Source organism: Puma concolor, chromosome C1, assembly GCF_028749965.1.
Source record: "Puma concolor isolate L17-30 chromosome C1, mPumCon1.1.hap2, whole genome shotgun sequence".
In the NCBI taxonomy this organism is placed as follows: domain Eukaryota; kingdom Metazoa; phylum Chordata; class Mammalia; order Carnivora; family Felidae; genus Puma; species Puma concolor.
The window spans coordinates 18,402,276-18,426,955 of NC_141674.1; the positions used below are offsets into that span (position 1 = coordinate 18,402,276).

Consider the following 24,680-nt stretch of genomic DNA (forward strand, 5'->3'; position numbering starts at 1 on the left):
GTTTTGTAGGCCAAAATAACTAGCTTGGGCTTTATCTAGAGGACAATAGGGAGCCACAGAAAGGTTTTCAAATTGAAGGGTGAAAGGATTAAGACTATTACCTTAGAAAATCACTCTCAATATAGGGTGGAGACATCAACTCTGAAGGGAGGGGAAATCTTAATAGGTTGTGGCTGCAATGGCCCAGACAGTAATCCAAATTAAGGAGGCAATGGGGCAAGAAGGAAAGCAACAGAAATGAAAAGGCAAGAGTCTGAAGAGTATGAATGATGACAGATAGAAAGGTAGGCTCATTCATTGAAAAATGGGAAAAAAAGGGTTGAGGCAAGTGAAAGAAGATGAAGACATTTTGGGACATGTTGAGTGTGAGGTACCTATAGGACGTCCCAAGTGAATGTCAACAAGAAGTTGCACATATGGGTCTGGGGCAGAAATTTGTCTCACATATATAGGTTTGGAAGATGAAATGGTCATGGAACCAAGAGAAGACAGATAGGTCATCTTTGCTGAGTAAAAAGTAAAAAGGGTCAATGGCAGGACTGTAAGAAAGCAACATTTATGGGGTTGGCAGCACAAGAGCAGAGATAGTAAAGATAAAACACAATGACTGATCAGAACCACAGATCACAGTGAGATTTCATAGTTCCAACTGGTCAACTGGCTTGTTCTGTGGAAGCCAGTTAGCTCCCCATCTTTGATGCTTTGACAATGCTGTCATTCATTCAATAAATTTTATGCAGGGGTGCCTGGGTGGCTCAGTGGGTTAAACGTCTGACTTTGGCTCAGGTCATGATTTAATGACTCATGGGTTCCAGCCCCCACATCCGGCTCTGTGCTGAGAGCTCAGAGCCTGCATCCGATTCTGTCTCTGTCTTTCTCTGCCCTATTCTGCTCGTGGTCTGTCTCCTTCTCTCAAAAATAAATAAACATTGGGGCGCCTGGGTGGCGCAGTCGGTTAAGCCTCCGACTTCAGCCAGGTCACGATCTCGCGGTCCGGGAGTTCGAGCCCCGCGTCGGGCTCTGGGCTGATGGCTCAGAGCCTGGAGCCTGTTTCCGATTCTGTGTCTCCCTCTCTCTCTGCCCCTCCCCCGTTCATGCTCTGTCTCTCTCTGTCCCAAAAATAAATAAAAAACGTTGAAAAAAAAATTAAAAAAAAAATAAACATTAACAAAAAGTTAAAAAAAATAAATCTTATTGAGCCTCTACGACGTGCCAGACATTGTCCTAGGTGCTAGGGACGCATCAGTGAGCAAGAAAGACAAATGCCCTGACTTTAAGGCGTTTACGTTCTAGTGTGGGGAACACACAATAAACGTTAAAGATAGGTAAGTAAATATTACAGGGTGGTAAAAGCTATGGGAAAAAGCAAAGTAGATTAGAGGCATCAGGGTTCTGGAGAGTGTGTAAGCAATTTCCAGGAGGATAGTCAAGGTGGACCTCATTGACTAGGTGATACTTGAGTAAAACCCTGAAATTTACCAAGGAGATTATCTGATGGTAGAGCGTTCTAGGCAGAAGTTACAACCAGTGCAAAGGTTGTGAGGCAATAGCAAGCTTTTAGAAAGTTCAAGCAGTGAGCAGTGTTAGGGCCCCAGGAAGAGGATCACAGAAATAGGGGAGCCATCAGGTAGGATTTTAACCTTTGTTCTGAGAAAAATGAGGGACTTTGGGGAGGTTTGGGGCTTAAGAGCGACATGACTAAGGGTTTCTAATAGGATCACTCTGACTGCTGCATTTAGAAAAGATGCTCAGTGACAAGGGTAGAAGAAGGGAGACCAGTTAGGAAGCCGGTGCGGAGGTTCGGGCAAAAGATGACGGCACCTCGAGCCAGGATCATAGCTGAGTGGGTTTCCCGGCAGTCTGGAAGTGGGGTGAAAGAGAAAAAGAAGTCGGGAGTAACACCAAGGCTCGTGGCCTCAACACAGGAAAGATGTTGCCATCGACGGAGGCGGGGGATCTTTGGGAGGGGCAGGTCGGTCTTCTGGGGTGCGTGAGGAGTGAGGGGGAGGAGAAGGGTGGGCATCAGGGGTTCGGTTCCGGGACACGTTAAGTTGGGGATGTCTCTCCAAGTGGAAATGCCAAGCAGGAAGCTGCCTGTACCAGCTGGAAGACCGGGAGAGGAGCCTGAGCTCGACTTTGTTAGCACAGAACTCGTATTCAGAGCCGCGGGAACGACATCCACACGGTTCGGGGCGTGATGCGGGCCATGGCAGGGCGGGCAAGGAGAGCGTGAGCGCGCAGGGAGAGCTAACTTTATAAAATATGGCCAGAGGGACACGCGCCTTCCCGCGCTGGGCGGCGAGCCGGCGGAGCCTTGCCCGACCCGCAGCCCCGGGCCCGGGCGCTCTCGTCCGCTTCCTGCCCGTCGGCGTGGTTACCGGGCGGCCGGAGCCGAAACTCCTCCGACGGGCGTTTGCATTTTCGGCCAGCTCCCAAAACGAGGGAGCTGTGCGCCGACCGGGGGAGGAAGCCCAGGAGACCGGGGCCACGGGGTGGACTTCATTCACACTACACAGCTTCACTACGTTAGAGCCGATCTTAGTCACCCGTGGACTCGTAAAACCAACACAGTCACAACTTTCACGATGACAGGAGAGGCCGGCAGGCTTCTCTTCCGCGCGCGGGCCGCGCCGCCCGCGTCACTCTGAGGTAACAGCCTTTCTCTTCAATCGCTCCATGGAGCCCCCAGGGCGGGAGGCCTCCTCCACTACGGGTCGAAGGATGGGTCAAGTGGCGCTGCGCGAACAAGGCTGATCCAGTGCCACAAAAGGATTCGCAGGGCGGGGCTACCCAACTCTCTCTCTCTCTCTCTCTCTCTCTCTTTCTCTGTCTCCCTCTCTCTCTTTTTCTCTCGTTCTTATTGGCTGCGGTCGCGAGACTCTCCTCCCCGGCCTGGCTACTCGGGAGTCTCGGAGTCCGGCAGCGGCTCGCCCCTTGGGCGCGCATGCGCACGCGTGGCGGGTGCTCCCCGCACTGAGCAGGCGCGGCCTCGTGTCGGCCGAAGGGGCGGGTGGAACGGCGCGCGCTGCGTCCCGGCGCTCGGCTTTCCCTGCCGGTCCCGCCCTCCGTCGCGGCGGCGCGGTGTATCTTGGGATAGGGAGCGATCTCCGAGCGAGGCAGCAAGATGGACGCGGGATTCTTCCGCGTAAGTAGAAGCGCGGGGATCTGGGGTGAGGTGAGGGCCTCATCGGTGAGGCCCGACAGCAGGCCTAAACTCGGGACGGTGTGGCCACCGAGGGGAGGCTTCGAAGATCCTGACGGCCCTCCGTGCCGGCGGACGCTCCCCCCTGCCCTGCGGCGGAGACCGGTGCGCCCCTGCGCAGTCTCCTCCTCCGGGATCGTCCCCCCTACGCGGCAGCGACGGTCGCCGGAAAATGGCGGCGGGAATGGGCCAGAGCCGTACCTCGGCGCTCGCCTGCCTAGTGGGGCCTGCAGGCCGAGCCGCGCGCGCCGCCGGGTCCTGGGGCCTAGTTGGGCCGCGAGGAGGAAGTCCCTGGGGGGAGGCCGGAGGGAAGCCCTGAGGTGACTGGCGGCGGGAGGATTCTGGAGAGTACGGGCTAGGGGTACCGCCCCAGGAGAGCGTGTTAGAGAGAGAGGAGAGGACAGGAAACGGCGTTCAGCGGCTTCTCTCTCGAGAGCGGCGCCAACCACCCCCTCCCCCGTCGTCTCTCCTGGTCCTAAGTCTTCGCGAAGGCGCGGGGTCAGAGTTCGCGGGAACTCCCGCCCAATTTGATATCCCTTTACGGAGGGGAACTCAGATAATACGCCGTTGGAACGTTTGAATCTGAGACTCTAAGGGCAGCGGGTGCAACAAAAAGTGTGCACGTGTATGGAGGCAGGGGCACGGGGTAGAGCCCCTCTCCCTCCCGCACGCCGCTCCCCACCCCCACCCCCGTTTGTTTCTTTTCTTTTGAAGTCCGCTGGAGAAAAGGGGCCCCTTACCTACCTAGATTGTCCCAGGGCCACGCTCCCAGCACCTGCGGGCGGGGGAGCTACCTCGTCGAAGTTGGTGCTCAGGGCCCAGACTTTATCCGGCTGGTACTGCAGGGCCCGTTTGCCCCGTATTCCGCTTCTGTAGGAAACGAGTACCTAGGAGAGACCTAGATGGACGGGAAGTGACACTGATAGGACTAGAGTTTGCAAATGCTTTTCAGTGCAGAACCGACCCTATAGAGACCGGTGGTTTTGGTCAAAATCCATACTTTGTGTAACAGACGTTGCGCCTCGCTACTCCCTGGGGCGTATAATAATGCAGTTTGCATGTTTTAAAAGGGAAAGTTGAAAGAGGGGAAGACCAGGACTTGAGAGAGCATAACTCTGGACACGCTGAAGCCGACGTTGAGATTCTTGAATTGGCTTTAAATGTGCCGATGAGTTTTTCATCAAAAGTTGCAGTATTATTCCCAGCCAGTTACTTGATTTCTTAGGTTGTGCGAAGGATAACTGTAGTTATTTCCATAATGATAGTTTGAATTGAGAGTACTTATCACATTTTCATGCTGTTAATGAACTCTATTTTCTAATTTTCAGAAAAGTATTTTGTAGTAAGTACTCAATATTTCCTGTGATCCAATGTAATATTTTGACACAAAAGCCTATTTTGATTTTTTTTTCTTGTTGTTATGACCTTTAGTGGAAAGGAGTTCCAACAGAAAAAGAACAAGGTGGTTCATAAATTAAAAAAATTTTTTTTTAACGTTTGTCCATTTTTTGAGAGAGAGCCTGAGTGGGGGAGGGGCCAAGAGAGAGGGAGACACAATCCAAAGCAGCCTCCAGGCTCGGAACTGACAGCACAGCCCCCCGCCCCCCCCCCCCCCCCCCAATGTGAGGCTTGAACTCATGGACCGTCACTACCTGAGCCAAAGTCAGACGCTTAACCACCCAGGCACCCCGGTGGTTGATAAATTTTAAGACAAAGTTTGCTTTTGGTGTTACTAAAAACCTGGACGAAAGGAGGGGGAGTTATATACTACCTATAATTTCTTCAAGGAGTTGACTGGATTTAAACTGAGTTGCAATAATTTAGGGCAATTACTTTTTAGTACACTGCCAACAAGATACTAAACTGAATTTTGCATTTAAGATCAAAATGATGGCTTTCATTTGTTGAACTTCTGGCACATGCCAGTTACTTTTCATATATTATTTTGAGTTATACGGCCCTGCAAAGTAGATTTTAGCAAGTAAGAAAGCATTGTAAAAGAGGTTAAGTAATGGGCTTTGAGTCATGTGGCTTAAGTAGTGGCAGAATTGGGATTCTAATCCAGGTTCTTTACCTTCCTAAAAATTTTCCCGATCACTTTCCAAGGGACAGTGGCCAACTCCGTGAACCAATCAGATTTCACATCACATAGCCAGTTATTTTTTTATTTGGTCCACTTGGAATGAGAAAATGCAGATTAACTAGTGATCACTTGATAATCTCATGTAGTATTTGTAAGCTCTCATTTTTCCAAATTTATTGCTGAAATTAAGTTAATTATTAGGGTAGACCTGTAACAGATTCCATGTTCTCAAAGTTATGAAAACCAACATACAGTCCCAGGGTGTTTTCTTTTTCCTTTTCCGCTTGTTCATAGGCATGACCATAATTTGCAAGCATTGCTACTGGTTTTCAGAAGAGGATGAAATTTAATGGTGTTGTTTGGAAGTATATTAAGTATAGTAAATATTTCAGTGTGTTCTTATTTACACAAAAAAGCCTTAAATGTCTTTTAACATAGAAAAAGGTGTAAAAAGATACACATCAAACTTAACTTGGTTGTGGGGGAGGTGCTAGCTTTATGCAATATTGCCATATTGACCTGTTACAACAAGTTTATGTTTTGTAATTTTTAAATACAGTCAAATTTTTAAAATGTCAGCTTCATTGGGAAAAAAGTATGCATTCTGCACCTATGAATATTAGCTGTGGTGTTTTCTATTTACTTGATTACCCTATTTCTACTGTAAAGGTCATGGCCATGATTAACTGACAAAAATCAGGAATTTAACTTTGAACTCTTAATTAAAATGTGTTTCTCTTCCCACAGGGAACAAGTGCAGAACAGGATAATCGGTTCAGCAACAAACAGAAGAAGTTACTGAAGCAGCTGAAATTTGCAGAATGCCTAGAAAAAAAGGTATTCTTCTAGATAAAACTGTTTTTGCACCTTTATAGCACAGTTGGTTCATTTTGGGACCGTTAAACATTTTCCACCTTTTAGCAACAACAACACAGAATAGCACAGCCACATAAGAATGAGCCATATTGTAGCGTGTTACACCAAAAAAATTTCATAGGTTAAAAGGAATTTTGTTGGGCAAAACTCTTCAGTGAGCTTTCTTTTAGGATTGTGAACCCTGTACTCAGTCATTTCTTGTATGCTTTATCAGGTGGATATGAGCAAAGTAAATTTGGAGGTTATAAAGCCTTGGATAACAAAACGAGTAACGGAAATCCTTGGGTTTGAAGATGATGTTGTGATTGAGTTTATATTCAACCAGCTGGAAGTGAAGGTAATAATACACAAATGGCTCTTATTTCTGAATATGTGACATAATTTTGTGAATCTATGGAAACTGAATTTTTCTATGGAGTGCAAATATAGGAGGGTTGTTTTACAATGTTTGTTGTGAAAAGAATTCACTTTGTAAACAACTATTAAGGCTGGAAGTTTAGTGAAGGTACATAGTTTTGAAAGCTACACAGGTGAAAAATCAAACTTATTGTTTGTAATTTTGCTGTTACATGTTAAGTTACTTTGACAGCAATTTTCTAATGATAATGTGATTTATGATTTAAAAGGCCTGAACCAAAATGGAAGTTATTCCTTGCGTCTGAAGTATAGCACCATCACCTTATTAGGTCACAGCAGAGTGAGTGTCCCAATGTCGCTCTGACCCAACTCCCTTGATGATGCAGTGTGTGTTTGGAGGTGAGTTGTGTAAAGTGGCCGAACATCAACAACAACAACAAAAACACAAACAGGAAAGAGCAATTGGGTAAATCTATACACTGCTCTTTAAAAATACTATTATGAGATGGACGTTTATGTGAAGCATGAGGGGCAATTCTGATTTGATTGGATATTGTTTTTAAAATAATCAAGTAACTGAAGTCTTTAGTTGTAGCTGCATGTCAGCTAGTCATCGATTAACATTTTAGGCACAGACTTTTTGTTTACGTTATGCTTAAACTTCAGACTGAAATAAATTGGCAGCATTATTAGAACCAGTTAATATAATCATTCCTTTCTTCATACGTGAGATAATATGAGATGATGATAGAACTGATGTTTAAAAACGATTTTATCATAAGATAGTTTGTTATTTTGCCACAACAACCCAAAGGATAGTAAGATGTACCATATGACCTTTTGGCAAATATACCAATGTGAATTTACCTTTACGTTAATCCTTTTCCCAAAGAGTTCGCCCTTGTGTTTTGACAGAACAGTTGGCATTTCAACTGATAAGGTATTTCTATTTTAAAAATAATTTGGTAATTACATTTTGTTGTGAATATTTTTAAAGATTAATTTTAAGAAAGCACTTCTTTTAAAATGTATACATTTTACTTAGAAAACCAGGAACATGGGAAAACGTTTTTAAAATGATGATTAAAGATAGATTTTATTGGAGAAATGCTTTACTGATTTGTATTTTAGTGCATTTTTAAAACCTAAGTATCTGGTAGTATTCCCCTTGTAGTGAGCATGAGATTAAAGTTTAGAACTTTTTTAAACAATCTTTTCTTTTTTTGTGGTTGTGTACTCATTATTGCTTGTTCGTCTTTTGCAATTTAGATAAATGATATAACATTAAACTCAAGGTGGTTGAGTTGCAGTAGGGAGTCGGAAGCAAGCCAAGGGAACATCTTTCTCTACAGGGGACTTGGCGATTCCAAACCCCCAAGGTTCCAAGAAGAAACTGAAGACACCTGGAATCTGTACTTGCTTTGTGCTATTGAGCTGTGCTTGTTATATGGACCTTGTTGCTTGACCAACAGATTTAGCATTTAAAAACCCAGTTATTTTTGAGAAAACTTGACCTCTTAGCCCTTTGTGGACAGTTGAGAATTCGAGGCATTGTTATAGTAGATTTTCTTTATGTAGAAGTCAGGCTTTCAGCTTAGTCTTCAAAAGTTACAGAGTGCATGCATAACTTGTTAGTTTTCATAACTGGACGGTAGATACTTTATAGAAAGCTGTCTTATAGTGGTAGAGAAGTGAATAGTTTATGTACTTTTTCAGTTTCTCATTGGGGGAAAATTTCCAGGCAAGCAAACACTTTCCTTGTTAGTAAATGCAGGAATTTGTGGATGTTCATGATGGTTTTTAAAGTTAATAAATGTAAGGCCCACTAACAGCCACATAGTCTAAAAATACTTACGAAATCCACAAAGGATTAACAGGCTGCTCTGATGCTTTTGGTAGAGTGAGAGAGAATTTGGTAATCTGTGCTAGAGATTATATTGCTGAGAAGCTATTAGAGAAAACTATTTTTTAAGTAGTAAAGAATATATATATGTATTTAAGCCCCTATGGTAGACTTAAAAAATACTAATTTATATGAGTTTTAGGTTGGTTGGTTGGCCTGTTTTGAAGTAACCTGTTTCTCTTCCTGTCATGTCTTTTTGCAGAATCCAGACTCCAAAATGATGCAAATCAACCTGACTGGGTTTTTGAATGGAAAAAATGCTAGAGAATTTATGGGAGAACTGTGGCCCCTGCTCTTAAGTGCACAAGAAAACATCGCTGGAATCCCTTCTGCTTTTCTAGAACTGAAGAAAGAAGAAATAAAACAAAGACAAGTAATAGCCTTTCTGTTTTGTAATGTTGATTTGAGGGCATGGTATCCAGACTGCTAACACACTTTAAATCTTATGTGACCTGGCTAGGATTAGCATGTTGTTTTGCTTTGCTGTAATATATTTGGACATTCAGTTTTGGTTCTCCACTCCTTCTCCCCAACCCTAATCCAAACACTGAAGTTTAAGATGTCATTTTCCCACAGTCAGATATGTGTGTGTGTGTGTGTGTGTGTACATTTTTTTTAATGTGAGTACTTCTAGCTTAAGAAAATTGAACTTTAGTAACAGTGTAAAAGTGTAAGCATGGCTTCTTCGTATGGGCAGTGTATGTTAAATCACAAAAGAATAAGTTGAACATGAAAATTATTTTTTTAAGTAAACTTGAAAATAACTATTCTCTTTCATTCAGCTGTTAGGGATTAATTTTCAGCGAGAATAGTCTTGTTGAAAAGCAGGAGGCTGATGAAATGATTTATACGGCATTGGTGTTTATCAGAGGTGCAAAGTCTTCCTCAATGTGTTTAGTGATCTCAGATGTTCAGCTATGTTTCTTTGAAAACTTGATCTTTGCAGATTGAACAAGAAAAGTTGGCATCTATGAAAAAGCAAGATGAAGACAAGGATAAGAGGGATAAGGAAGAAAAAGAAAGCAGCAGAGAAAAAAGGGAGAGGTCTCGGAGCCCAAGAAGGTATAATACAATGGATGCATATGTTTTACAAATACTTCAGATAGTATTCTGTGTGTAGAAAGTTACACAGTTAAAAAGGAAGCTACCAGCACTATTCAGAATTTCTTCCATCATGTAGTTTTCATGATGAACTAAGGCTGGTCTCTGGCCCAAAATATTAAAGGTTTGTTTGAGGCAGATCATTGGACTATAATAATTGTCTCTTAAATCTTGGTGAATTGTACAACTCTCAATTTCTAAATCAGAATCTAGACTTGCTTTCCATATTGCTTTTCTTTAAATATAGCATTTAATTATTTTAATCTTCTCCAGTTCTTTTTCTTTCCTTTTAATTACAAATCTGTACCCATTAGCCATTCATGTTATACTTCTCTAATGCCCTGTTCTGCTTTTCTTAGATGGTTGTATTGAACCCAAACCAGATCATTTATTTGTTTTCTTCTTCCTTCCGATGAGACTATGGTTAGGTTTCCATTTTTAAACCCATGACTCAGCTTCTACTGTATTTGTGGTGAAAGGTGAGAATTCTACTAGGGTTTTCATTTTTAGAGTTCTGCTAATTTTTTCACAAATCTGGAATTAAAGGGCAGAGGTAATTTCTTTATCCATTTTAATTTGTATATTTGGTATTAAAACCTCCTTACTAGGGAAGCAGTATTATTTCTAGTGTTAAGCACATCACAGTGGTAACTAGGCTATTGATGAACCAGGTCTGCTGTTTTACTTTTACCTTAGGGAAACTATTATTGAAAAGGAAAGGGGACTTCTCCTTTTCCTAAAAGGCTATGCAAATATGACGTGTTTCTTTTTTCTTCCAAAGAGCACATTAATTGCACTAGTCATTTTTCTGGAATACCTAGATTACCTGACAAACTCTATGGTGGAATCTGTCTGCACCCCAACTCTTGTTTTGTTGGTTTTTTTTGGATTTGTTGTTAGGGAATATCTCTTTACTTTTAAGCATTCTCTTCCTCTGAAAAGTTGGTCTTTGGTCTCTTCATCTCTGGGAATGATTAAGAATCTAAATCTAGAGTTCCAGGTCAATGCTTTCCTCTTATAACTGGTATACCAGACAGTGTTGTTACCTTCTGTTTACTTACCTTTCTGGTTTTCTTTTGGCCCTTCCCATATTAAGTAAATATGACAGGATATCTTCTTTTCATAAGGAATCTCTCACCTATAAAGAACAGTGGTATAATCAAAAAGATTAATTTCTCACTTTGCCCTTGACCCTCTCCCCCAACCAACATTATTCAAAAACCTGAAAAAAATTGCTTTTATCCTAGACACAAACCTGAAAAAAATTGCTTTTATCCTAGACGCAAATCCAGATCTCCTTCCCCTAGAAGACGATCTTCCCCTGTCAGGAGAGAGAGAAAGCGCAGTCATTCTCGGTCTCCCCGCCACAGAACCAAGAGCCGGAGTCCTTCCCCTGCTCCAGAAAAGAAGGAAAAAACTCCAGAGCTCCCAGAACCATCAGTGAAAGTAAAAGAACCTTCAGTACAAGAGGCCACTTCTACTAGGCAAGTAGATAAAAATTTATTTATAAATAAGAATTTTAGGCTGTTGCTAACTGCCAGTATAATTCTGAGTTACAAACATAAAATTACTTGGTTATTTCCCTTTTGTATTTTTTAAATCATAAGATCAGCTTGTTGACAGATTCAGATTCTGTAGGAGAGTGTAAATAAAGTGCCCCAAGGGCACCTGGGTGGCTCAGTTGGCTAAGCGTCTGACTTCAGCTCAGGTCATGATCTCACAGTTTGAGGGTTTGTGAGTTCGAGCCCCGTGTGGGGCTCTGCTGTCATCGCCGAGCCTGCTTTTGTTCCTGTCTCTGCCCCTCCCCAGTTCATGCTCTCAGCTCTCTGTCTCGAAGATAAAAACACCAAAAAAATTTTAAAAAGTGAAATGCCCCAAAGGTGACCACTGCTATTGGTTGGTTGTATTGTTTCAGATATCTTATATCCTGTAACTTGCTTTTTTCGCCAGTATTGTGGACAGCTTTGTACTCTTAAGAATGTATGTGGTTAGAATTGTTAGTTGCATTTTGGCTTTCACTGATGTGTATATATCTTTTGGAGCTGGGGAGAAGTCCTCATGGATTCTGGCACCGTCTTAAAAAGAGAAATAACCATATTGCATCAACATTTTGTTTCTACAGTGACATCCTGAAAGTTCCCAAACCTGAACCTGTACCAGAGCCTAAAGAACCTTCTCCAGAGAAGAATTCCAAAAAAGAAAAGGAGAAGGAGAAGACCCGACCAAGATCTCGGTCACGTTCCAAATCAAGATCCCGGACACGGTCTCGCTCTCCTTCTCATACTCGACCTAGACGGCGTCATAGATCCCGATCAAGGTGAGTTAGGGCTGTAGGAGTGACATAGATGTTAGGTTTTATGTGCTCCTCTGCTGAGTGGAATTAGGTAGATAATTTCAGAGCAGTAGAGAGCATTTAATTAGTACAAATGTTATTCTTTGGACCTACAGAGAGAATTTGAGGTCACTTTTGTGTGCTGTAGAAATTTGTGTGCACACTCTTTGCCATAAAAATCTCTACATAAATGGAAAATTGAATCCTTTGAAGTCGGTTTTTAAAATGTAGGTGTTGGGGCGCCTGGGTGGCGCAGTCGGTTAAGCGTCCGACTTCAGCCAGGTCACGATCTCGCGGTCCGTGAGTTCGAGCCCCGCGTCGGGCTCTGGGCTGATGGCTCAGAGCCTGGAGCCTGTTTCCAATTCTGTGTCTCCCTCTCTCTCTGCCCCTCCCCCATTCATGCTCTGTCTCTCTCTGTCCCAAAAATAAATAAACGTTGGAAAAAAAAAAATTTTTTTTTTTTAAATAAATAAATAAATAAAATGTAGGTGTTGAGAAAGCTGTCTCAGGGACTTCGTTCCTTGTTCTTGTTTATTCAGGCCCTAATTCTGTTTGTTATGGCAGATCATACTCCCCGAGAAGGCGGCCAAGCCCGAGAAGGCGGCCATCTCCTCGAAGAAGAACTCCACCAAGACGAATGCCACCTCCACCCAGGCATAGAAGAAGTAGATCTCCAGTGAGACGGTGAGGGTTTTCTTTTTTCTTATACTTTTTCCTTTATTTTCTTTTCCTCCTCCTCCTTCTTTTTTTTTTTTTTTTTTTTATTTGGAAGTGTCAGTATATGAAAATGCAGCACGTGTTAGCTTTAGGCTCATGTTTGTATTTGTGTTCCCCTGAAGAAAGCTCAGGAGTGTTACAAGGTGATGCCTAAAGAGCCTCTCATTTGAGGTTTAATTATGTCACAAAAACCACACTAGTGCAGTGTTGGGGGTGGGAAACAAGAAATTCACATTTTACTGATACTTGACGTTAACTTTTACCCTTTGAGACCCCACCCAGATCTCCTAGCAATGAGGGAATCTGCGGCCCTCTCACTTTCCTTGGATTTAAATTATCACTGGCTTCTAAAAAGCAGATAACTACAGAGCCAGTAAGCTACTTTCACCAATATTAGAATAACCTATTTGCATTACATTTTTGTTTGAAGTGTTTTTTTCCCATTACAGAAATGAGTGCTTATAAAATTTCAAACAAATAAGTTGAAAATTACCCATAATCCTATTCCATGGATATAGCCATTTTTAGCAGTTTGGCATCTAGTCATTTTTGAAGAGATCAGTCAGAAAACTAACCCTGTCAGTACCAATGTTCTTTTTTAAAGAGTCATTTTAAAATTGGCATAAGGCAGAACGTTTGGGTCTATCCGTTTTAACAAAAAGATTGTTGCTAAATCTGCCCAAAGTAGAGGTTTGGTGCACCGATAGAGTTTTCTGCCTTCTTGACCTCCTTGGAAAGAGCTATGATGATTGCGTTTCAGATTATAGTTAGCACAGAAGTTTTTTGTGTTTGAGTCTTTAAGTTATTTGCGGGAAAATGAATCCACTTGGAGAAAAGGGGGAAATAATAAGGTCCATAGTTGTTTGTTTCTGTAGTCGGGTTTTTCGGAGTCCCATATTGTTTTAAAAGAAAATATTTGGGGGGAGGAGGTGGTTGTTGTGAACTCTTTATGACTACTGCTAAAAATGATAGACTTGATGTTACTGCTGATAAATGAGACTGATGATGTAAATGGTCAGTTGATTAGGCATCCCACTTTTCTAAAATTGGTTATATTCTTTTCTAGGAGAAAATTAATGCCGGTGCTCTCTAGTACGAGATTAGTGGAAACAGCTATTTCTTATATTGGAGTTTTGCAAACAGCGTGTTTTAATTGTGCTTACTGAGCCATTTAGCAGTCAAAATATTTTGCAGATTGTGTAAGATTCCCTTTCAGCCAGCTTTTATCTCACACTTAAGGTAGGGTTTCTTTTTTTCAGGTTCTCAGGAATTCTTCTGCCAAAGGTGAATTCTGCAGGTACACATAATTGCAACAGAACTTACCACAGTTTTTGCCGCAGAATTCGAGAGGCCCCTGCTTCTAAGTTTATGTAGCTAAATGAATTCCTAACTGCTGCACATCTTTTTTTAAAAACGCAGCCTAAAGGTTGTTTGACTTTGTGCTCTTAAACGGAAAATACTTCGCCACCCAAATTTTGTATGCAAACTCCAAACAATGATATCACTCCTAAGGAAGAAAGAGACTGGCTAGTTACTGTATTATAGCTTTCAACATGACATATTTTATAACTGGACAGACAACTCAAACAGAAGCATTCATCAGAATAAGTTACTAGTATTTAGTCTCAGAACTAGCTGTTTCCTGTCCTAGGTCATGGTTTTGTTTCCCATTTTTTTTTTTAAACTTAATTATGTGCTTAGCTACATAAACTCAAAAGTTGGATAAAAATAGCTGTTTTTGTGTAAACTGTACATACCTGTAAGGTCGTTTTTGACAAGTATGCGGTTAACGAACGTGAATCCTTTATTCCACAGAAGAAGGCGTTCATCAGCATCCTTGTCTGGAAGTAGTTCGTCATCTTCTTCGTCTCGTTCCCGGTCACCGCCAAAGAAGCCTCCTAAGAGGACATCCAGCCCCCCTCGGAAAACTCGTAGGTTATCTCCTTCAGCAAGTCCTCCGAGGCGAAGGCATAGGCCATCACCTCCAGCAACTCCACCGCCAAAAACTCGTCATTCCCCAACACCCCAGCAGTCAAACCGTACAAGAAAAAGTCGTGTTTCTGTCTCTCCAGGGAGAACTTCAGGTAAAGGTAAAAATCAAACACACAAAAACAGTATATGTTCGTTCTTTCTCTGTTTGGCTACAAAGTGCCTAGTCAGTTGTCGCTCCTGCCCCTTCCCCCTTCACGGTAAGAAGGAGCTGGGTAATATTTGTGGGTGATATTCTTTGTAAATTTGCTTTTCACCTTTTCTTTCCTCTTTGAGTTCTTGGGGTTTGTTGAAGCAGAGTTTATGTGTAAACTTGTTTTTAGCAGTTGCCCTCTGGCATTGAGTAAGTGGAGAAATACATTACCAGCCCCAATATTTGCATGTGATTTCTTTGTAAATTTGCTTTTCACCCTTTCCTCTTTAAGTTCTTGGGGTTTGTTGAAACAGAGTTTATGTGTAAACTTGTTTTTAGCAGTTGCCTTTGGCATTGAGTAGGTGGAGAAATACATTCATTAGCAGCCGTGGGCTGAGTTGGGGGAGCTTATCAAAGTCCCTGTTGTCATGATAAGGGATCATTTTATTACTATGAGACCAGTTAATTTTTTTCCCCTGAAGATTTTTTTGTTTGATATCTTATTTGAGGACTCCATATTCTGTTTGAGTTCTTTCTTGGCCACATTGTGCTCGCTAGGGAAGAACATGGTGTCCCCTTAAAAGCCTGTTTGTTTTTTAATTTAGGCTCCAGGCAGGGTTCTTCTGAGTGTTGTCCTTGCTTTATTCTGCAGATTGATTTCTGAGGAATTTATGATCTGTGATCTGGCCAGGCAAGTAGAATGCCGTATTAGTCTGAGTGAAGGTTGTGGTGTATTGGAGTTTGTTCCTTTGGGTTAAATACACATGGAGAAAGGCGGTAGGATCTATTTGAATTGGGCCTCTGGTGCTGAGGGCTGAGATGATAGCCTGAAGGGTGAGTAGTGGGGCAGGGGAAATCCTAAAAGCTGCTGTAGTAATTGATCTTTAAGAAGCAGCCTGTAGGTTAATATATACTGGGCTTGCTCTGATCACATCTAAATTTTCAGGTTAGAACAAAGAAAATGGGGATGGGCAAAATTTTGACTTTGAGGTATAGACAAGCTAGCAGAGTGACAGGGGAACTGGCAGGTAATGCTGTCACCTATAACAAGTAATGTGTAGATTATTTTCTGAATCTTAATTGGGTAATTAATTATTCTATGGTCATTTTTGTTGCTTTGGCTCTTTAGACCTAGATGGACACCTGGATAAGAACAGAAAAACATTTGAGTCTTCCAGGTTTAGACCTAATTTAAGTATGGGAGGGGGCCTTAGGATCACTTATTTTCATAACCTCGTGTCCCGTATTACCTTCAGTTCGTACCTTTTTGACAAGGATGACAAATAGGAAAATTTCAGTGGTTTCTAGCAACTGTGTCCAGTATGTTAAGTATTTGTACTTCTGCATATTTTTTTGTCCTTCCTTTGGAGCCAGAAAGCTCTCTAGTGAAAAATTATTATAAAAGTTCCCACCTGTTCCTTTGCAAAAAACATAGCAAGGTATGATATAGCCAAAGAGTAATAAAAGTATCTGAACGGGAGGATTGAGTCTTTGTTAAAGTAGATAAGAGTTCACTTTTTGCAGAGGGCATAGGCACTAACCTCTTGTGTCCTGATACATTGTCAAGGGAGTGGGCCAGTACTTAAAAAAAAAAAAAAAATTCATGGTAGATACGCACGTTGGAGAGAAATAAAATAAGTCCTGGTGAAGACGAAGAGCTAGTTATGTTCCTATGGATTCTGGAGCAGGTCTTCCATGTGCAAACAAAACACAACCAAAGAAAGGCACTGTGGGCAGTAGAGTCAGAGACTGCCTCGTGTCCTTAAGCTGAATTTGGCTCTGACTACTTGGAGGTAACTTTTTATGGTAAAACGATCCCAGTCCCCGGTGATGAAATTTCAGAGGTAGAACAGATTTTTGAGATTGTCATCAAGAAACAGGTTCTCAGGTTAAGTGATTTGGTCAAAGTCAACCAGCCAGGTCTAAAATTTGGGTTCTCATTTCCCAGTTGAAAAATGTATACTTTGCCCAGCTTTCCTACCTCAAAAAGCTTGTTTTGATGTCTGGAGTGGGGAGATGGAGGGCAAGGTGCAACTTTAACTTTAGATTCTGTACCTGGTAGGATGATTTCAGAAATTCCTTTCTTGCAACACTCCACTGCTTATAAGATCAGTGACACCATTGAAATATAATAGATTTTACTGTAGTAGTTACCAATCGGGACTTTTAATATTGAGCAAATGGAGTGGGAGGGAGGCAGGCAAAGTATTTTGGGGAATTTAAAGGTGAATAATTTGTGGAGTACATTGTACATTCTCATCCGAAAGGGTCTTCAGGAAGCATTTTGTAATCAGTGGCATGTTAGTTAAACTGGCATTATCTTAGTACATAAAGCAGTGTGTTGAAATCAGTGAGATATTTAATGAAATATGTTTACAGAGGATCTATATCTATTGTGATTTTAGGATGAGATCCATTTAGCTATATAAACTGTATTCTGCAGACAAAATTATTTTACCAGTTCTAGTAACAGTAACTTTACAAGTGATCTTTTGGACAAGTCTGGGAGATTAATAATTAATAGGACTATTGAAGTAAACTTAAAGTTCTGGTTTTACAGTTGACTTAGAAGATTTCTGACTTTATGCTAGAATGATTTTGCCCCTTGAATACTAAAAATAAAACATTAACATAATAAACTATCAGATCTTCTTTAGATCAACAAACTCTGATGAAACATTAACTATGTTAATAATGCAATGATTCAGTCATATTAAGCCAGAGTAGGCATATATAATAGATACTTATTTTAATGGTATGAATATATTGATAATAGACTTTAAACCATTAGCTAAAGAGATTGGATCAAGATAAAACTCCAAATGTGTATTTCTGTGGGGGAAAAATGTGTATGTTCTAGTTCAGTGGTGTTTATTCAGTTGGCATTTGCCAACTATCTTGCAGATATAACCACATTTTTAGTGTATCATAGGGGAAAATGCATTCTGACATTTAGACAGCTTCTAAACACATTTTAGAACCCAGTTCTTTTAGGAAGTAACTTAGACATGGGGGGGGGGGGGTATAAGTAACTGGATGCCTCTAATAATTTTTCAAGAATTGAAGATTAACTGACACTTTGAAGTGGAGAATACAGACCAGAAAAATAGCCTCAAGTCCTTAAAAGTTTTATTTAAAAGCATGTGTATTTTATGTCTTTGAATTTGTTAAAATACACGTTTTGAGTACACTTTTGCTGCTGTGGTTTTTAAAGTATTTTTTAATAGTTTTTTATGTTTATCTTTGCAAGAGAGCGTGCACACACACATGCACACACACGCGAGCGGGGGAAGGGCAGAGATAGTGAGAGACACAGAATTTGGAGCCAGGCTCCAGGTTCCAAGCTGTCATCACAAAGCCCAACATGGGGCTCGAACTTGTGAACTGCAGGATCGTGACCTGAGCCAAAGTCGGGACACTTAACCAACTGAGCCACCCAGGCACCCCCTTTTTAAATATTTTTTTAAGTTTATTTATTTAGATGGAGAGCGAGTGAGCAGGGAGGGGCAGAGAGAGAAGGAGAGAGAGAATCTCAAGCAGGCTCCACATTGCCAGCACAGAGCCTGACCATGGGTCTCGAACTCTTGAACCATGAGATCATGATCTGAAATCAAGAGTCAGATGCCTTGACTGAGCCACTTAAGCACCCCTTGCTGCTATATTTCATGATAACTGATTAGATATTAACCATTTTTTACCCAATCCAGTAGTTTGTCCAAAACACTAGTTAGAATAATTAGTAAAATGCAGATCATTTTTGAAGTATTGTGGTAAATTCTTCAGTTTCAGTACTTTAGCAAAGATGAGCTTTCTGTTTTAGATCACTAGCTCTCTAAGTTACTGCCCCTTAGACTAAGCCTTTACAGCATTCTGAAGAAGAGTGTTAAATGAAATATATTTGCATTCTAGGTCAACATCCCATGGTAATTGCTTTAGTCAAACAAAACAGATATGAGGGTCCTTAGGGGATCATATCTGTCTTCAAATTTAGTTTTTAGCAGGATGCTCTCAAATGATATTTCAGGTTAATCTGTGGTAAGCTTACTGGTTATATCTGTGTATACTTTTGATTTTAGTTGAAGGCGTGGACGGATATTATAAATAGGGCGGAAATTATAAATTGGTGGAAATTAAAGCCTATGCTCTAGAAATAGAGTCTTGGGTTCAGATCCTAGTTCACTTTAATTATCTATGTGACTGTGGTTGAAGTTACTGCTTTTTAAGCCTCACATTTCTCCTCTTGTAAATTGGGCAGGGGGGTGGGGGAGGTGGTATTACTAGCAACAGCAACAACTACTTAATACAGCAAGCATACAAAAGATTGTTGCATAATAATTTTCCATGCAACTTGGAAAAGAGAGGTTGGGTTACTTATAAGGTGCTCATAGCTCTCTTACTACCTTAGGTATATTTCAGAGCTCCTGCCCCCTCCCCCCTTTTTAAGCTTTGGCAAGAATCCTTCAGCCATAGTGTTTAATTATTTTTGTTATTGTGAGGGCTTACTTTTTTTATAGGTAGTTTAAATCCCTCATGCTATTATGAAGGTTGTATTTCTACATAGAGTCTTTAGTCTCTTGGTAGCCAACTCCTCCCTCTTCTCCGGAACAAATTTCTTTCTCTGAAGATTTCATCAAATCTTATTTCTTAACCATGTATCATTTTTTACTACTTTTCTGAACCCACCTATAGCAGGTGCTTGAAAGCTCTTGTGCTGATGGGGCCTGTGTAGTTGAGCGCATGTGATTTAGGTTGTGGGGTGGAACCCAGAGGTTTATTGAGTTGAAGGTTACACAGATCTTCTATGCAGAGGTTTTGTTGCTGAGAAACAGCAACTCCTGATTTCTCTTAACTGGCATTTCTCTTGGGAGAATCTTAAGATTCAAAAATCATTATGGAACCTTTTAAGCTTTTCACCAAACGTCTAAAAATGCTTGCTTCCCTTCAGGTAGTGTTGAGATAATGACAAGATCTCGTGGAATTATGTAATTAGCAGTAAATTCTTTATAAGAATAGTCTTTCTGCCATTAAGACAGTGTCTTGTGAGGTAGCTTTGTTTTTTGTTGTTTTGCTATTCCTTATATGTAAGGTGGTTTTTTTTCTCATTATTTTTAGTGACAAAACACAAAGGTACTGAGAAAAGAGAGTCCCCTTCACCAGCACCTAAGCCTAGAAAAGTAGAGTTATCTGAATCGGGTAAGTTTTCGTGTGTTTTTTTGTTTGAGCTGAATTATATTTTTTGCACATTTGGTCAGCCCCTCTGGTTAAAGATTAATTATAGAATATGACTTAGTGGTTAAGAGCTATGGTTCTGAAGTCAGACCTACCTGGGTTGAATCCCCAGCTTCACTACTTAACTACTTTTTTTTTTTTTTTTAATTTTTTTTTTTTTTTTTACATTTATTTATTTTTTGAGAGATATAGAGAGAAAGAGCACAAGTTGGGGAGGGGCAGAGAGAGAAGGAGACACAGAGTCCGAAGCAGGCTCCAGGCTCTGAGCTGTCAGCACAGAGCCTGACGTGGGGCTTGAACTCACAAACCGTGAGATCATGACCTGAGCTGAAGTCAGAGGCTTAACCCACAGAGCCACCCAGGTGCCCCACTACGTAACTACTTTTTTTGTTTAATTACTTAATTTATTTGAGTCTCATTTCTTAAATCTGAAATGCAGGTAACAGTATCATCCTTTAGGCTTTTGACAATTAACTGAAATAATGCTTATAAAGTTCTTAGTGCTTAACTTGACCTATAGTAAATAAGTTTATTTTTATTATATTTAGTGAACATAGTCTAAAGTCAGCTTTTTATTTATTTTTATTTATTTGTTTGTATTTTTAATGTTTATTTTTGAGAGAGAGAGAGAGTGTGAGTGGGGGAGGGACAGAGATGGGGAGACACAGAATTCGAAGCAGTCTCCAGGCTCTGAGCTGTCAGCACAAAGCCAGACGGGCTCGAACCCACAGGCCATGAGATCATGACCTGAGCCAAAGTTGGATGTTCAACCACCCAGGCACCCTTAAAGTCAGCATTTTAAATTGGGATTTTAAGCTTTTTGTGGTTGTTGTTAAAAAGTGTGTGTGTGTGTGTGTGTGTGTGTGTGTGTGGTTGTATTGCTTGACCCAATCGGATAAAAGTGTAAGAGACCATTTTCCATTTCAAGTATGTTACGTGTTCTGTATGTGTAACTAAAGAAACACTTTTCTAAATGCATCCATCTTTCAGAAGAAGAGAAAGGTGGCAAAATGGCTGCAGCAGATTCTGTGCAGCAGAGACGTCAGTACAGACGACAGAACCAGCAGTCTTCATCTGGTATGGACATGGATTCATCTGTTTTCTACCTGTATTTCCTGATGAAAACTACTTAAAATATAAATATCCATCAGTGTAGTGAGTGTACTTAGGAAAAATATGTGCTTACATGGAAATCTCTTTAAGGGGAGGAAGTATTAGTTTTTGGTTTTTAGTTTTCAGTCTTAAAGTTTAATTTTCTTTTAAGTTGTTATGAACATAGTAGACCTTTATAGTACAAAAGTAAAAACAGAGGTATAAAATTTGGGAAAGTAGATTTTTTTTTTTAATGTTTTTAAACATTTTTATTTATTTATTTATTTATTTATTTATTTATTTATTTATTTTAACGTTTACTTATTTTTTTGGGACAGAGAGAGACAGAGCATGAACGGGGGAGGGGCAGAGAGAGAGGGAGACACAGAATCAGAAACAGGCTCCAGGCTCTGAGCCATCAGCCCAGAGCCCGACGCGGGGCTCGAACTCACAGACCGCGAGATCGTGACCTGGCTGAAGTCGGACGCTTTAACCGACTGCGCCACCCAGGCGCCCTACATTTTTATTTATTTTTGAGAGAGAGAGACAGCATGAGCAAGGAAGGGGCAGAGAGAGAGAGGGAGACACAGAATTCAAAGCAGGCTTCAGGCTTTAAGCTGTCAGCACAGAGCCCAATGTGGTGCTCATACCCACAAACTGTAAGATCATGACCTGAGCTGAAGTCAGATGCTTGACCAACTGAGCCACCCAGGTGCCCAGGAAAAGTGGATTTCTTTTCCCAATCTCTAGTGTTACTCCTTAAAGCTTTTTTTTTTTTTTTTAATGTTTGTTTATTTTTGAGAGAGAGAGTACGCCTGCATGCGTAAATGGGGCAGAGAGAGTGGCAACAGAGGATCCAAAGTAGGCTCTACGTTGTCAGCACAGAGGGTGAGGCAGGGCTCGAACCCATGAACCTCGAGATCATGACCTGAGCGGAAATTAAGAGTCAGACGCTCAACTGACTGAGCCACCCAGGTGCCCCTCCCTAAAGTCTTCGTTCAGAAATTTTCTGTGCCACGTATGCGGATCTGTGGTTTAAATTGGCAAAAAACGGGCACCTGGGTGGCTCAATCGGTTAAGCGACCCAACTCCGGCTCAGGTCATGATCTCACAGTTTGTGGGTTCGAGCCCCACATCAGCTCTGGGCTGACAGGTCAGAGCCCGGAGCCTGCTTTGGATTCTGTGTCTCCCTCTCTCTCTCTGCCCCTCCCCCACTCACACTCTGTCTCTCTTCAAAAATAAACATTTAAAAAAATAGGCAAAAAAACAAAACAAAAAAAGTACGTAAGCTCAAACTTTAGATTATGTTGTCTCCCTTTTTAACTTAATAGAGATATTTTTCCCTGTTCATAGATCTAATTTTTTAAATCACCAAAACTTTTTTTATTATAATAACGTACTGTGATTTATTGAGTCAGTCACCTACTTAGACATTTAGGTTGTTTCTGGGTTTTTCTGTGTGTAATGAGTAAATAATATTTGTTATTTAATTAATAAAAATTAATTATATTAGCTCAGTGGGTCTTTGTGACCAAGTCTAGATGTGCTATTTTTGCTTTTCAATTATAAGATAGAGACAAAAACACCCCACAGCGGCATTGGGTCTGTTAAAAGCCATAGAGCTTTTGCAGTTCTTTTAACATGAAGTTAATCATAGAAAGGTTTTAAAATGCATGTAGGTCTTGGGTGTTTTTTGGTGCTTGGGACTTTACTTCAAATGTAAGTTTTGATATTTGGGAATAATTGTTATTTTAAGTTCAGGAAACCCTGTGCAAACAGTTGGAAGTTTTTCTCTTTGCAGTCCTGGACGTTTGCTACCAGGCCTGTAAGGAAAGGCTTGTTACATACATTTTTTTTGTTTGTTTGTATGATAAGTGCTAGGGATGTGGAAATAAGTTCTTCAGACCCTAAGATGACTTTCAGTAGCTTTAAAAGTGCCTTAAAAAAAAATTTTTTTTTTTTTTTTTTTTTAAATAAGTGCTCAGGGCACCTGGGTGGCTCAGTTGATTAAGTATCCAACATCAGCTCAGGTCATGATCTCACAGTTCATGGGTTCGAGCCCCGCTTCAGGTTCTGTGCTGACAACTCAGAGCCTGGAGCCTGCTTCAGATTCTGTGTCTCCCTCTCTCTCTGCCCCTCCCCCACTCACACTATGTCTCTCTCAAAAATGAATAAACATTAAAAATTAAAAATAAGTGCTTAAAGTAAAAGAATCAAGTAATTGCTTGAAGTGCTTTTTTTTAATGTTTGTTAATTTTGAGAGAGCACATGAGTGGGGAAGGGACAGAGAGAGAGGGAGAGAGAGAATCCCAAGCAGAGAGATCCCCGATGGCATGACTTGAACTCACAAACCATGAGATCATGACCTGAGCCAAAATCAAGAATCAGATGCTCAACTGACTGAGCCACCCAGGTGCCCCACTTGAAATGCTTTTTAAGCTTAATTATTTGGCAGATGACTAGATTCTTAAGGGACGCTTATGTCTTGTTGGAGTGTGCTATGGGAATGATTTATATGATTGTATAATAATATATGTTTATGCTTGGCTTTCAAGTCATTGGCCATATATTGATAGTAACCTTTGTTTAGAACTGATGGCTTACATACGTGCTCGCTACATTAGGGACTTAACTTGCTAATTTGGACACTCCTATCTACTTAGATTCAGAAAATGTGGGCAGACTCTTAAGCATAGGTGTAATGTGGTTTTTTCTTTATTGTGTAATTATAGATTCTGGCTCCTCTTCTTCCTCAGAAGATGAGCGACCCAAAAGGTCCCATGTGAAGAATGGTGAGGTAGGCAGGCGGCGGAGACATTCCCCTTCCCGGAGTGCCTCTCCATCACCTCGAAAGCGCCAGAAAGAGACTTCCCCTCGGTAATGTCTTTTCTTCAGTAGTCTTCACTGGTGTTCTGTGTAGTTGTGATGAAACTTCATAACTTATGGGATGGGCTACAGGTTTATTTTAGAAATTGGTTAATTCCTTCATTTCAAGGGCTCCTAGAAGGAGGTGGTCAGATTTGGGAGGTTTTGGAATTTTTCTTTGCTTTATTTGGTGGTTACTACTAGTAATGAGATGTTAAGTTTTGTACCACCATGTCATATGTCTGCATGACTAGATCAGTTAAATCATAGCATTAACTTCTGAATATCTTTGAACATGTAAAAAAAAAAAAAAATGAATCTTCATTAGTGATACTTAACTCCATTGAAGTAAATAATTTGGTGAATGGAATTCTTGACCTTTGTTTTTCTCCACTGCTCTCAGGATGCAAATGGGAAAGCGATGGCAATCGCCAATGACTAAAAGGTTGGTTAGACGCTACTTTGTAAATTAGGGTTACATGTCAAAGTTTTAGTGACTTAATTTGCTGTTTAGGTAACCTGATGCCATTCCTAGGTATACAGTGGGTATGGTTGTGGAGAAGTTCCTCAGATGTTTAAGTTTATTAAAAGTATATTTCTTTACATGTCAAATTAATGATAGACTTACACAGTGTTCATTTTAAATTTTTTTTTTTCAACGTTTTTATTTATTTTTGGGACAGAGAGAGACAGAGCATGAACAGGGGAGGGGCAGAGAGAGAGGGAGACACAGAATCGGAAACAGACTCCAGGCTCCGAGCCATCAGCCCAGAGCCTGACGCGGGGCTCGAACTCACGGAC

At 41.0% G+C, this 24,680-nt stretch overlaps 1 protein-coding gene across 9 annotated transcripts in view; it reads left to right on the plus strand.

Moving 5' to 3' along the window:
* The first annotated feature begins 2,991 nt into the window (after nt 1–2,991).
* SRRM1 (serine and arginine repetitive matrix 1) overlaps nt 2,992–24,680 on the plus strand; it is a 32,094-nt gene continuing 10,405 nt past the window's right edge. The window contains exons 1-13 of one of the 9 annotated variants that reach the window (XM_086716062.1): nt 2,992–3,145; nt 6,033–6,122; nt 6,376–6,498; nt 8,624–8,794; nt 9,368–9,483; nt 10,803–11,006; nt 11,645–11,839; nt 12,419–12,538; nt 14,387–14,661; nt 19,806–19,886; nt 20,913–20,999; nt 23,747–23,891; nt 24,283–24,324. In XM_086716062.1, coding sequence (XP_086572188.1) covers nt 3,125–3,145; nt 6,033–6,122; nt 6,376–6,498; nt 8,624–8,794; nt 9,368–9,483; nt 10,803–11,006; nt 11,645–11,839; nt 12,419–12,538; nt 14,387–14,661; nt 19,806–19,886; nt 20,913–20,999; nt 23,747–23,891; nt 24,283–24,324 — 1,670 coding nt within the window. In that variant the 5' untranslated portion in view covers nt 2,992–3,124. Of the gene's footprint in view, nt 3,146–6,032; nt 6,123–6,375; nt 6,499–6,787; nt 8,795–9,367; nt 9,484–10,802; nt 11,007–11,644; nt 11,840–12,418; nt 12,539–14,386; nt 14,662–19,805; nt 19,887–20,912; nt 21,000–23,746; nt 23,892–24,282; nt 24,325–24,680 lie in introns of those variants that run through there. The other 8 variants (XM_086716066.1, XM_086716063.1, XM_086716067.1 and 5 more) reach the window with 8 other exon arrangements.